A 14,694-nucleotide genomic window follows, 5' to 3' on the forward strand; every position below is an offset into this window, starting at 1 on the left:
TGTCTAACATCTAATCTTATCTAATTTAATATCTAACAAATGAAAAAAATAGGTTGTCCCTAGGTACCGACAAAACACCTTATTGACTTGGCCAATAGGTTTTAATTTAAAACAACAAGGATGATTGACAAAATGCTCAATAAAAGCAGATTTGTGTAAAAATTGATTTGAAATTCACTGCAATACAAAATAAATAAGTATATCACCAGTAAAACTTAAATTGTTCAACAAAAAAAGATTAAACTGAATAACAAATTAAGAAATGCAGGGAAAAAATATTTATTCAATCAAACTAAATAATTTAAGTATTAGCTTTGATGTTTGGGGCAATTGCTCAACAAAATAGATCAAATTATTTGCAAAAAAAATATGAATTTGATCAGTAATCATTTTAATTTTTGTTTTCACATTTTTTCCACAAAAAAATTTTTATTTTCAATTTTCAATTTTTTCCAAGTGTCCTTTAAATTCATTGCTTTTTTTGTTTCGTGCTTATACTTTTTAATGCTTTTTACTCATTATTTATAGTTAAATACGTGTACTCGTCTTCTTTTTAAAGTAACTTCCGATGTATTATTATCGATATTTAATTTTCACACGGTATAATGTTTTCTGAATTTTAATTTGATGATTGAATTCAGCACTTTTTTTTCGATAATTCTTTAATTATCGAAATTTAATTGCTCTGAAACTATATTTATTTGACAAGAAATTTTTCGAAAAACTCTGAAATGGGAATTAAGCTGAAAATTTCTAATTGTTTAAAATGAAAATGCCTCATTTTTAACTGCTACCTTTTAGTAATTTTATAAATTATTGTCTATTATATTGACATGTAGAACAATGCTATTCATTACTTCCTATAAAACTCTTATTATACATTATTTACTAAAATAATAAACTATAAAAATAAGGAGTATAATTATAAGTATAATAAATAACAGTATGAAAAAAAAATAGTTTTTTTTTTCTTTTTAAAAAAATTCGAAGTTATTTTTTCTTTTTAAAAAAATTCAGTAAAAATTAGATTAATTTCAAAAAAAATTATTTCTCTACAATTAAAAAGATTTAACAAATTGTAAAATACTATTTCAAATTGTAAATATCAAGAACTATAAAAACGTTTGAATATATTTAAAACTCTTTACTCAAGAAAATTACCCAATTCATTAAATTATAGTATATTGTGATAATTATTCTCTAATATCATATTTAGTATTACTCTTCATCTAATTAAAAAATCCTATTAAACTTCAAAAAGAAAAGATGAAATTCATGACTAAATTAACTCAGTAAATAGTAATCATCAAATCAGCTCAAAGTAAAACAGCAAATAATCACGTAACTTTTTCGACATTCATCTTAGTCCTTTCATCTACTCTCTGTGTAATTGCAATTTTTTTTTTTTTTTTACTTTTTCTAACCCAGTTTCCAATACCTTTGAGAACTCCAGTGGTCATTGTGCCACTACATATTTCTGGATTCTGGCCAGGAGAAAAAATGTGAAAATTGTTCTGAAATATGTTAAAGAAGATTTCTCAAAAGAGCTTAGAAGTTAACGAAATTTCTGTTTTACAATTCGCGTGAGTGAGCTGTACACGATTAAAGTTGCTGCCTTTTGTCACCAAATTTAGAATATAAAATATAATTCTGCTCTTTTAATTTTTTACACATTAAATTGCAGAGTCTAAATGAAAAACGTTTTTTTTTAAATTTCACACTTAATATTAGCGTTTTTACGAATATTTTTTGATTTCCAAAAATTTTACACATTGAAAACCAAATTTAGAATATAAAATATAATTCTGTTCTTTTAATTTTTACACATTAAATGGTCTAATGAAAGACGACTTTCTTAAATTTCACACGTAGTATTAACGTTTTTACTAATATTTTGGATTTTCTTAATTTACAAAGTGGTATACCAAGAGCACATGATAATACAAAATGTTATTATCATTATGAGCTAAAGCTAATATACATTAATATAGAAATGTCTGAATATTATTCAGAATCACTAAAACTAGGAAATGTCGTGGTGTTTTAATATTGTCATATTAAGATGCATTTCTCGTTTTTCTCTAAAGATTACCGATTGAAATGAGTATCAATTAAAATACTGTCAGTTCAAATTACAGACTTACTTAAAAAGCTATTAGAGAAAAAAAAATTTTCAATCTAACCGGTAGCCTTTTTAAACTTTTTGCAAAGGTATGAAAAATACTGAATGAGAAAAATGAAATACAATTCAAGTAAAGTTAATTTATTAGTTATTTGAAAATAAAACTTTTAAGTTATAGTTGTCTGTATTTAATATATAAATAGTAAAAAGATTTAAATTATATTCTACATTATTATACGTGAAAAAGAGAAAGCTGTTTTAAAAGGAAATGACATTGTTAAACTTGTGTGCTGCTACCCTCTTAAAAAAAATTTCCAGCAATTTTTCTACCTTACTTTTTACAATTATACCGGTTCTCAGTAAATACAACACTTTATATATACTTTTAGAATCTGTATAAAAAGTAAATCTAACAAGTATACTTGGGGTTCGCAAATTATTTTGGCTAGGAGCAGGGGGATCAAAAACCCTTTTCTCATATGGCTTCCAATGAGGTGAACCGGATTCAAATCTCAGCAATGGCTGGTCGGTACGAATTCCGGCTTACACCGACCACAGTGCTGAAGTGAAATATTCTCAGTAGTAGACGGATCCTGAGTTAGAGTCCTCCTGCCGTCAGGCTAACAGTTTCTCGTGGTCTTCATCTCCATTTAACGCAAATGTGGGTATAAGAAGGCAAATTTCTCCTAATACTTGATCCTCTTGTCTTCTGGAATGGGATCAAAATTACAAGGCTACGTAGTTGAACATTAGTAGTCTTAAACACAAAAATTGGGTCGGCTGTTTAGCGACGGTTGTAAATAAAATAATTAAAAAGTAATTTCGATTACTGAAAAAAAAATTCCAAAAAATATTGCCACCTTTTTCAATGCCTTAGATACAGATTAACTGCTATGCCCATTGCCTCTTTTTTTACTGTGCGGTATCTATTAATTGAAAATAATTATAATTTGTCTAGTTGTGAATTTTGTGTTATACTTAATATATAGCACATTTTAAAGCTATTACTTTTTCAATTAAAACATAAGTATAAATCCTACTACTGATTTTTTATCATGGCACGTAAACATAAATATAAGCTAGAGTAGATAAAAATTACGCAAAGTTGCAATAATTAACAACAGTAGTCAAACTTCACTGGCGATGGTTAATAATATCCAGATTTATTACTTTAACCATAACAAATAATTATATACATATATCATGGGTCCGCTAAGTGTGACATTTGTATCCATTCTATTTTTTTTTATATGCACATTATCAAAAAAACTATTATAATTAAATTACACATTTTAGAACAATTAAATATTATGACTCAATATGAATGGGTAAAATATCGCTTCTGTCCATATCCTTAGTGCCAGAAAATACACTTTACTTACATATACAAAGGACTATAAACAAATATTGAGCAAATTTTTGTAGCTATATGTTTACTAGAGATGTTTAATGCATTTTGTAATTGCACAGTGTAAGAAAAACCCATATTTTACTTGTCACAACTGTCCCTCCCTATAAATGTTTTTAAATGGACCAAAAAAGGGTTTATCTAAATAGGAATGGAAAATTTTTAAACCTCTTTATTCATTATATACAGGAAAAATACATTAAATTTTCACACTATATGTTAACGATTTTCACATCCAAATTAATTAAAAAGTTAGAAATATTTTATTTGTCGTTACTACTGGCCCCTCTTTCATATTCCATTATAATTTTATAGTTTAGTTTTTATTAAATTTTTTCATAACTTTCCAAAAGCTATTTTAAAGACAAATAATGAGATTTTACTTGACTAAATAATGGAGACGCTTTAAAATTTAGACTTAAGAGCACGATAGTTATGTCGGTTATCAAGAATACGAGAAATCAGCAATTGAAGCGAATTGTTGGAATCTTCGGCATAAATTCAATTTCGACAATACCAAAATTATTTCCATCCCAGTCACATCAACGCATCTTGATGCTCTGGAATCTTATTTTATTGATATAAATGCTGGTATCTCTTGTTAACGTCATAAGTTCCTCACCAACTCTTCATTGAGCGTGAAAAGGCATTTTACACTGATTCACTCCACCACTGGAGTTTTTCTTGCTCTGTTTTTCATCTTTTTGTTTCCTCTCTTAGTTACTGTAGTTTTTTTAGTATTGTTTCTCGCCGTTATTTTTCCATTTTTTCGTTGGAAATATTAAGATTTAGATTACAAATCACTTTTATTTCTTTTCATTCGCATCTGGCAAGTCTTAAGAATGAGCGCCTGTTTTTGAGGGCTTGAAACATGTCGACTGTTGTATACAACTAGTATAATTTTAGTGAAGTTTTTTAATATCTTACCACTTCAGTTTACTTGGATTTTTTATTTAAAACATAATGAGATTATTGACCCAAACCAGTTTTAGGCAAATTTCTTAACATTTTATCAATTTTCCCCCATTATAAGAATACATTTAATCGGTCGGAACAAAATTAGCTATTAGAGAGATCTTAATTCATATTTTTACCGATTTTTTTAATGTAAATATTTTATAAACAAGGCTGTTTAAAAATCAAGTAAAAATGAGTAATTTATTTATTTATTTTCTATAGCATTAGAAGGAATATAACGTGCATGCGCTGAGCTATCTGAAGTGTATCATTTGTGTTTCAACAGATCTGGGAAACAGTTTCAGTTTACACCAACTATAACCAATCAATTTCTTTCAATTTAAGATCTGGTGAGATGAAAGTTGGAGCATAAGTTGCTGTGATATATGATGATTTTTGGTATTCAGGACTTATTAACAAAGAATTACAATTTTATTTTTATAATTTATTTTTATCATTTATAGAACACATTAACATAAAGGTTTTGAAAAATACCTTACTGAAATTTTGAATTATGAACTAATTTAGTCAATAACAACTTTTATAAAAAAATTTAAATATGTAGTAAAAATGAAGGTTTGTCAAAATGTGTAAGAAAATTTTGTTTTGCAATTTTAAAAAGTTAATAAATTTTGCTCTACTATTTAGGGGGCGAAGGTTTTCTACTATGCTACTAATTTCACTATAATAATTTATGCGACAAATAATAAAGAAATACTAGATGGGACAGTAGTAATATTTTTTATTATGCAAATTAATATAATAATTAATTGACAATTCAAATCTATGCAAAGTTCTCACTGAAATATGTTTTATGATATAGTGTATACACTACAAAGAAAATTACCTCAGATTACGGAAAATTTCTGACAGCAAAGTTGCTGGAGATTATCCGCATCTTACAGAAAAAACAAGTTAACAGAAATTTTCTGTAGCAAAACTAAAACAGATTAGATCAAGATACGTCAGAGAAATTTGGCATTAAGGTAGCTGTATATCCTCTGGTTTGTATCAAGAGCCAGCTTCTTAGAAATTTGATTAATTCTTAAATTATTCTATTTTTTGTGTGATTTTTCGTGATTTTTGAAGCATCGAAAATCATTACGTTTGAAGGAATCGTCATAGAACTATTTGTTTTTCTCCATTGCCGTTCTTTTAAGCAGTTCTGAAGCGAGATTCGAACCAGTGACCTTCCTGATATAAAGTCAACTAATAGACCACCATACAGCCGGTTGACATCTGTTTCAATGCATCAAATTATTTGTTAATTAAATGTTAAATTACATTAATACCAAAGGTTTTCATATTCGAAATTGAAAAAATCTGTACCCAACAAATACAACCTGTATCAATGGTTGCAGATTTGATTTATTAACTGAAAAACGTCTCTTTCGACAAATTCCGATGCAATTTAACAGTAAATTTCTGTAATTTCAGAAAAGAGAAATTTCCTGTTGGAAGGTTAGAGAATAATTATTTTTTTAACAGAAACAGTGTGCATATTAATAATTAGTATTTATAAAATAAACTCTCTTTATAGGTGATGGGTTGCGGTGGTAGCCGAGCAAGTCGCCTGGTCTCCCCGCTAAGTAAAGCTGTGATTACATGGAATGGAACAACGCAACAACCAACTGCTCTCCAACTTAAAGAAAGGTTACGCCTTCTTGGTACAAAAGATGCCTCAGTTCAGGTCATTTTTTTATGCACTCTCTTTAAAGTACAAAAAAGAATTTATATAATGATAGAGTTGAATTCATATTTGAAGCCTTTCTTCAAAAAATAGATACTTATTATAAGCATTATTTTTGAAATTTTATTTGAGTTTTGTTCGTTTCTTTAAAAATCCTGTAGTGTGCCTACCACTACAAAATTCCAATTCACTAGACATATTAACTCGATTCTATTTAGGGGCACCTTTTCATAGATGAAGGTTGACATTATCGATAACAATTCTCCCCACATTGGGACGTGATGTGAACATGCCTATCTTGACAGAAACTTCGATATAAACTCACCTGTCCTGACTGTAACGCCCACTTCGATCTGAGCACGCCTACCTCGATGGATAATCCACAGTGAACAGTTGACTTGTGACTCCAACTTTATCCATCTCCTCGCGCGGTTGCTACTCAATCTCCATCACACATAACGTATTCACTCGACTGCTAAAGGGAACACGACCGTGAACTTAATACAGCTCTCACGATCAGAACTCAAAAGTACGGTGATCTTAATACAGCTCTCCCGGCTTCTCACGAAACTGCAATGAATCAATTAGTGGTATCCATTCATCGAATTCTATCACAGCTAAAATTCTGGCGAAGGAGTACTATAACACTACAAAATTGCGATTCAAATTTACTAGTGTATAAGACCTCGATTCTATGATGGGGTACCTTTTCATAGATGAAGTTTGACATTGGAGATCTCCCCACAATCCAAACATCTAAAAGAAATAGAAATTCATATTAATCACTATAACTTTAATTGAGAATTACATAGCATTTTTCTATAATTTTTTTCTACATCACGCTTCGCTATCGAAGTAATTCGATTTGTAAAGGAGGTGAATTTTATTGAATTCAGCCCTTTTTTCGATAATTAAATACTCATTTTTTCTAAAATCTGAGTTTTGTTTAAATCCTTATTTAGATTGGTTTCACCTATTTAGATTTGTTTTAATTAAGGTTAAATTAAACGAAATTACAAAGATGAGAATAGAAAATTTAAATGTAATGCTTATTTTAGAATGATGAACAATTGGTAAAGACACATAGTCATAACTATTTATTTATATTATATTAGATAATAAATCGAATTCATACTAAAATTAAATTGAAGTATTTCATAGATAATTCCTTTCAATAGTATCAAAATGAAATAAAAGGTGAGACTTCAAGGACTGATCTAATAAAAAAATAATTTAAAATAGTATCTGCGTGAATTTAAAGAGAGTTTGCTTCAACTGCTGTAATGCTATAAAAGATTTTGAAACAATTTTTAAAATCCTCTGTCTCTGAATACTCTTCTGAAGTCTTAATCACTTCGGCACCTCTTGTTTCTTTAGGAATTGAAACTACCAAAAATTCATCCGAAAAGTATGATAAATGATTCATTTTCCCAACCTCTGAAACCAATAAATTTTGTTAAGAAACAAGGACAACCCGACGTCAAAATTGAAAAAAAATATTTCAGAAACATTTACAGCCGAGTACAGAATCGATTTAAAGTCGGTGGATGTGACTTCAAAACAATATTAAATAAGCTTGAAACTCACGTGTTCACAAGTTAGTAGATCGGCTCTGAAAATTAATAGCCGCATCTTACATAACTTTTATGTTTACATGTTTATATCTATTTATCTATCTATCTATCTATCTATCTCTATATAGAAAACACTAAGAAAGTTAAGAAAAACAAAATATTTCATATTTTTCATATCATCATTTTTCATAGTTTTCATATTTTGTAATCTGGCAATCTTTCTGCGAAAACATTTTTAAATCAATCTTGAAAAATATCTGTCCATGTAAGTTGTTATGATTTTGCTACTCGCTTTATAGTCCCCCCTTTTTTAATGTTTTTTCTTTTTATTTTATTTTATTATCTGTTTTTACATGTTATTTTTACTTTTTATGATCTATTTTTATGTAGTTATTTTATAAAAATTTTTTTGAGTGCTCCTCACACTATTGTATTAATATATTTTGCTTTGGCTTTATTGATACAATATCAGAAAGCACTCTGTTTTGCGGATATAATCGTGTGGGCTGAAGAAAAGATTATATCTTTTTTTTNGTTCTTTATTCCTCATGTTCTTTATGTTTTTTTCTCTTGTTTTTTATTTTTAGAACAAACACGTTATATTAGAATTTTACAGGTACTAATGACATAATCGTTTGCAGAAAATCAGATTCAATGTATATTTTTTATATGGATGTTAATCGTGTATCTTATTTTCATTTTGAAAAAAATAATCCTGTGGTTTTTTGAATTCTATAATTAAAGCATTTCAAATCACTGTTTTTATAAAGAGATAAAAAATAAAATAAAAAACGTGGAACTTTTGTGTGTTTCTTGATGAATATATATAAAAATTTTTTTTAAAAAGAGATAGATTGAAAGATAGAGAGAGAGGTTGTTTTTTTAAAGTGTTAATTTTAATTATTCCTTTTTAGTACGAAATTTAAAATGTGATTACATTTTATAAAAACTACCCACCAAAATAAGAACAAATATAAAAAAGATTTTAATTTTCAAGAAATAAAGTAAAAACAACTTATTTTTATAATTTACACAAAGGGAAAAAAAAAAGCTGTTGAGTTTCAGTTTGTGTAATCTTCGGTGATTGTTTAAATTTAAATTTTTTTCTTGTTGCATGAGATGTTTTGCATGGGATTTCAAATCTGTAATCGGTTTCCCTCTTCAAGCTATGGTTTTTTAATAACATTTTTAGTCTATTTTTTGTCGAAATGTACAAGTTTAAAGGCGTTATATATAACACGGGGTTGCGTAAATGTTTTGAAAACTCTCTAGGGGCGTTAGGTCACATCATCAGGATTAAAATTGTATAGAAACATGTGCCCGGAAATGTCGTCACACGGTACTAGAGTCATTTGTTTAATTTTTAATATGAACTATTTCTTTGTGTGCTTCTGAACAGGTTATAATAGGTTGTATATAGGGAAGCAGCCCTAGTCGTGTATGACAACATTTCCGGGCATGGGTACCTTTGCAATTTTAATCCTGTTGTGCGCCCTTACTCCCCAATAAGCTTGTTTCAATATTTACGTGACTTCGTAGCTTTGTAATTTTGAACCAAGAAAAAATACTTATACATAAAAGACTAAAATTCCTAGAAGTTTCATGAAATTAAACCTGAACTAAATCTAAGTTGTGCTTCAGAAAAGGAAAACTTGGATTAGTAACCTAAACTAAAATCTTTACTTCAGTTGAATTTTTCTAAACGTATGTTTGGTTTAATACTAAAAAATGTATAAAAAAAGATTTTTAAGAAGTTTAATTCATTTATTAAAATGTTCTTTCTACATTTCAATTTTAAAAGCAATGTTTTTAAAATTTTTTTAAGTATTTTTATATTTTTTAACACGAAACAAATGACAAATCTCAAAGAAATAAATTTTTGAAGAAAAAAAATGAAAAAAAAGAGCTACAGTTTTCTAGCAAGTTTTTCTTTTGGTCGCAGATTGTAATTTAACATTAAAACAGAGTTTTGACAAAAAAATTAAAATGGCAATTGTGCATTCAACGGTGAAATAATCAGACACTTTAGAATTCTGTCTGTTTAGAATACAAAATTGAACTAAAAATTTAAATAGCTTATTGAAAAATTTTTTTAACTTCAGTTTTTTCTCAAAATTACTAAATAGATTATTTTATACACCAAAACAGTAAATCATAATTTGGCGAGTAGCTACACCTGTTCAGAACAATCTGTAAATATATTACTGAGAATGATATTATCATTGATATCCGCTTATCAGAAGATAATCCCTATTCGTCAAGATTACAATTTTCCTCTCTCTCTCTCTTTTTAATCCATACTTAACTCGTACTTTTCAATGCAATTTAATCTCGAATTAGCCAATAATAAGTTGCTTAAAATTGAATTGAAACTTTTGATTAAGATGACTCTGTTAAACCTAATTTTTTAAAACATATTTGAAAGAACAACAACATATTTCTTAATTGTGTATCAATTTGTGCATTTTAGTTATGAGTATTTTCAATAGCAAATTTATGCATCCAGAATCAATGCATTATTATTAATTAGTGATTAAATTGAATTGTGCAAAAACATCACAGTATATATAATATTAACACTAAGAATGAGCTATAAGTTATTGGTAATAGCATTCCCGTAACAGCCCTTTCTAGACCTGGGGGTCATGGAGATTAAGTGACCAAAATTTCGTTACAAACAGCATTATAATGGCAATATAATCAGCATTGCGTAACGACCACTTTAACTTCTCACATAAGCTGACACCCTACGGATCTGAAGCTGGATGGGTTTCAAGCCGCCAACAGGGATCAAATTCAAGCTCTTCACAATGACAGCTCAGTGTCTTAACCGCTGTGCTATCACGGCGTGGTTATTTTTTTTTAAATTTTATAATCGTCGTTGAACAGCCGACCCAATTTTTTGGGGTTTGCGACTACTAATGTTCAACTCCGTAGCATTGTAATTTTGAACCCAATCCAGAAGACAAGGTAACTCCAGAATCAAGTATTGGGAGAAATTTGCCTTCGTGGAGGACTTTAGTGATGGAACTTACCCGCTTGACCCGCTAACCGGAAGACCTCGAGAATATCCCACGGTTAGCTTGACGCGAAAGGGATACTAACTCATGATCCGTCTACCACTGAGGATATTTTACATCAGCACTGCGGTCGGTGCAAGCCGGATGCGGAATTCGTATCAACCAGACGTCGCTGGGATTCGAACACGGTTCACCTCATTGGAAGGCGAACGCTCTATCCTCTGTGCCATCACGTCTTGCGGCGCGGTTTTTATGAACATTCATATTTGATTTGGTGATTGTTCGAAAATATTTAGTAAATTTTATTATTTCTCACTTACTTCAACAAATGTGGAATGCTGAAGGAAATATTTTTGCCAAATATCATTATTTCTCACTTACACTGGCAATTATCGATATTCTGTCTGCTTTACTGAAAGAAAATAATGTCGTATAAATAATATCGTAAAAAGAAAATAATGTGAAAGAAATTTTTTTGTATGCATTCATCGCTGAATATCAACATTCACCGGTGAAAATTGACTTATACGGAATATCGGACATTCACTTCAACCTATACATCCTTACAAGTACGAAACCAATATTAATTCTTCATTTTGATTTTTTTAAATGCATATATTGACAATATAAAAAAAAAATTATTAACTATAAGAATTTAAAATCGAAAAAATATTTTTAGATTTTTATTTTTATTACTATTTTTGGCAATTTTTTATTTTTATTTTCAATTTCGAGAATTGAAGAAATATAAAAAGGAATACAAAAACGATAATAAATACAAGCAAATAAATAACGCAAAAACGATAATAAGCTTATCTTAAAACGTAGCGTAATTATGCAAAATCATAGAAATATGTTATAATAAAGAAACAACTCTTATCAGTTTTGAACTCAAAGTTTATAAAATAATCAAAAACGTTAATACCTTTAAATTTGAGATACAAAAATATTTTACACAAAAACAATACCTTTATGACTTTTGTTAGTTTTAAGCTGATAACAGCCAAAAAATATCAAACATGTGATTTTTCTGACCAATAAAAATATACCGACAACGATGCAAAACACCACACCATCATTAGATTTTTATGCATAGTTAGACATATGTATAATGATATGTCAGCTTAAAAAAATAAATTATTATTCAACAAATACGAGGGGAATGTTAACTGCTAAGATGGAATTCCTAATAAGAGTGTTTACTGCAAGGCTTGCTTATGTGCAGTGAAACAGATTGACAGACAGAGCAATGAAGTAGGGTATCATTTCTACGCAAATTAATTTTCGACAGAATGTGCCTCAGTAAGTTGGAAGTACACATTTTATTATTTCTTTTTTAATTTGTATTGTATAATATACATTCTGTAATCTGCTTTTAATTAATTTAAAGGCATAAACCTATGTTTTGTTGTTACATACCTGAGAAATATATATATATATATATTCATGCCGTTCTACTCAGAGCTAGCAAACCTTTTTTTATTTGTTTTCAAGTTAAATAACCTTTCATTATTTTTGCTGCATTGTATTTTGCAACTATATTTGCTGATTATTTACTAACTTGCATCGAATGTAAATTGAATAAACAATATTTCAACAATAAACATGTAATAACCGGTCTAAAAACCATTTATTGTATGTTGTGTTGTTTTGTATTATAAAGTAGTGGTATGTTTAGAGTTAAAAATAGTTCAAATTAATATTAAGACAAGATTCGTAAAGACGTTATTGTGGGTCCGCAAGAAATTTGCCAATATGAGATTGTTTTTCTGAAAACTGATGATAATTTAGTGCACATGCTGACATGAATTTCCCAGTTTCAGTTATAACTGACGGAACATCTTAAAATTACTTTATACTAGTTTTTGCCTCTTACTCCATTCTGAAATCCCCTCTGATAGCTGCCAGTTTTGGAAATGCTATTTTTCCCTCGAAAATTTTTTCATAATAAAGAAAGCAAAAGTACCTGTTGCGTGCCACTAAAATACCTGTCATGTGGCACCTAGTGGTACACGTGTTATAGATTCGCCCATCTCTGAACTAAAAATTCGTAATCTCTGTGCTGCCCAAAGAAAAACAAAAATTAAAATTGCAAATTCTTATTTAATTGTTTATGATTTTTCTTTTTTAAATTTTTTTTTTTTTTTTGCTCTAGGTGGCTAAAATTGTTTTTGTTTTCTTCAGGTGGGGCAGGCACCTGCACTTTCGGACAAGATTACGCAAACTGACGCAGTACACTTCACTGAAGAAGATTTAGAAACGTTGCTAGAAGATGATGCGGAAGAACCTGAAATTACTGATGTCGAAACTCAAACCAATCCTGCTTTTCATCCTTTGGGAGGCGACAATGTCAAGGTTTTACTCAATGATATGTTTTTAATACAAGAGATTAATTTAAAATATGTCCAATTTTAAAAGAGTTTCGGAGATCATTAAATATGATTCTTGTCATACTATTGCCAGTGCAATCAAGTGCACAGTGGTGGCTCAAGGGATAGAGCGTTCGCCTTCCAATGACCACAGTCCACTAGCACCGACCACAGTGTTGACGTAAAATATTCTCAGTTGTAGACGGAACGTGGGTTAGAGTCCTCTTGTCGTCATTCTAATCGTGGAAGGTTTTCGTAGTTTCCCTCTCTATGTTACGCTAATGGGGGTTAGTTCCTTCACAAAGTCCTCGACGAAGGACAATTTCTCCCAATATTTTATCCAGGAGTTCCTTTGTCTTCAGGATTGGGTTCAAAATTACAAGGCTACGGAGTTGAGCATTAGAGATAATGGTCAAAATACTTTATTTGAACACAGCTATTTGAAATGAAGCGCAAATTTCTATCGCAGAATTAAGATTTTTCACGTTTTTAAATTACACTGGGGAACAAATTTTTGTTGCATTTATACAAATACCTTATCTTGCCTAATTTGGATGTAGGGATTTTAATTCTGAAGTTCTGAATTTTTGCTCATAAAGCCACAGATTTTTCTTTATTAAAAAATTGACATTTTTAGTCCATTTTTTGTCAAAATGTACAAGTTTAAAAACGTTATACGTAACAGGAGATCACGCAAGTGTTGCAACAAACTTCTGGGGGAGTTAAGGCACATCATCAGGACTAAAATCGCATAGAAACCCATGCCTTGAAATGCTGTCGTACGCGGCTAGCGGTGCTTCCCTATTATGACCTGTTCTGATGCACACGAGGAAACAGATCATAATAGGGAAGTGCTCCTAGCTGCGAATAACATTTCCGGGCTTGAGTTTCTATGCAATTAAAATCTGGATGATGTAACCCCTAACTCCGCTAGACGTTTTCGCAACTTTTAATTAATCCCTTGTTATGACGTACCTTGTAATTCATTGAACGTACCTCGAAATTGTTATAACCATGTTAATTGATTCCTCGTATATAACGTTTTTAAACTTGTACATTTTGACAAAAAATGTATTAAAAACGTCATTTAAAAAGAAACTGTAGCTTGAAGAGAGATTGCAGATTAGAAATCAGCGACGCAAATATCGATTAAATTATCTCCTGTAACTGAAAGAAACTGTTCAACAGTGGATAGTTTTTTGTGATATTGTTTGTTTGTAGTCTTAGCATATTTATTGCAATTATTAAATTTATTTCTATATTCAATTGTTTTAGAGTGTTTTGATGCAGACCGACAACGAGAAAAGTGGAAGTGTGAAATTCTACCAGAAGCGTCAGATTTTAGATACCCAAGAAATCAATATAATTACCATTGATATCGGAGTTCAAGCAGTTAAACCACTTAGTGACCACTGCACTCAGGTATTTATCGATCAACAATACTTTTAATCATTCATTTATTATACGTCCAGACATTGAAGAAAACATCTCAAACACAATTTGTGGTTTTTGATTCCTAATTGTGTTACAAGCTAACGCCATTTCAAAATGTCA

General features: G+C 29.6%; 1 protein-coding gene across 2 annotated transcripts in view; it reads left to right on the forward strand.

Moving 5' to 3' along the window:
- The window catches only part of LOC107437018 (kyphoscoliosis peptidase), a 108,600-nt gene that overhangs the window by 70,020 nt on the left and 23,886 nt on the right, over window positions 1-14,694 (forward strand). For both annotated transcript variants that reach the window (XM_016048880.3, XM_016048881.3), the window contains exons 3-5: window positions 6,028-6,177; window positions 12,956-13,126; window positions 14,416-14,562. In XM_016048880.3, the coding sequence (XP_015904366.1) occupies window positions 6,031-6,177; window positions 12,956-13,126; window positions 14,416-14,562 (465 nt within the window). In that variant the 5' untranslated portion in view covers window positions 6,028-6,030. The remainder of the gene's footprint in view (window positions 1-6,027; window positions 6,178-12,955; window positions 13,127-14,415; window positions 14,563-14,694) is intronic.

Source organism: Parasteatoda tepidariorum, chromosome X1 (assembly GCF_043381705.1).
Source record: "Parasteatoda tepidariorum isolate YZ-2023 chromosome X1, CAS_Ptep_4.0, whole genome shotgun sequence".
NCBI lineage: Eukaryota > Metazoa > Arthropoda > Arachnida > Araneae > Theridiidae > Parasteatoda > Parasteatoda tepidariorum.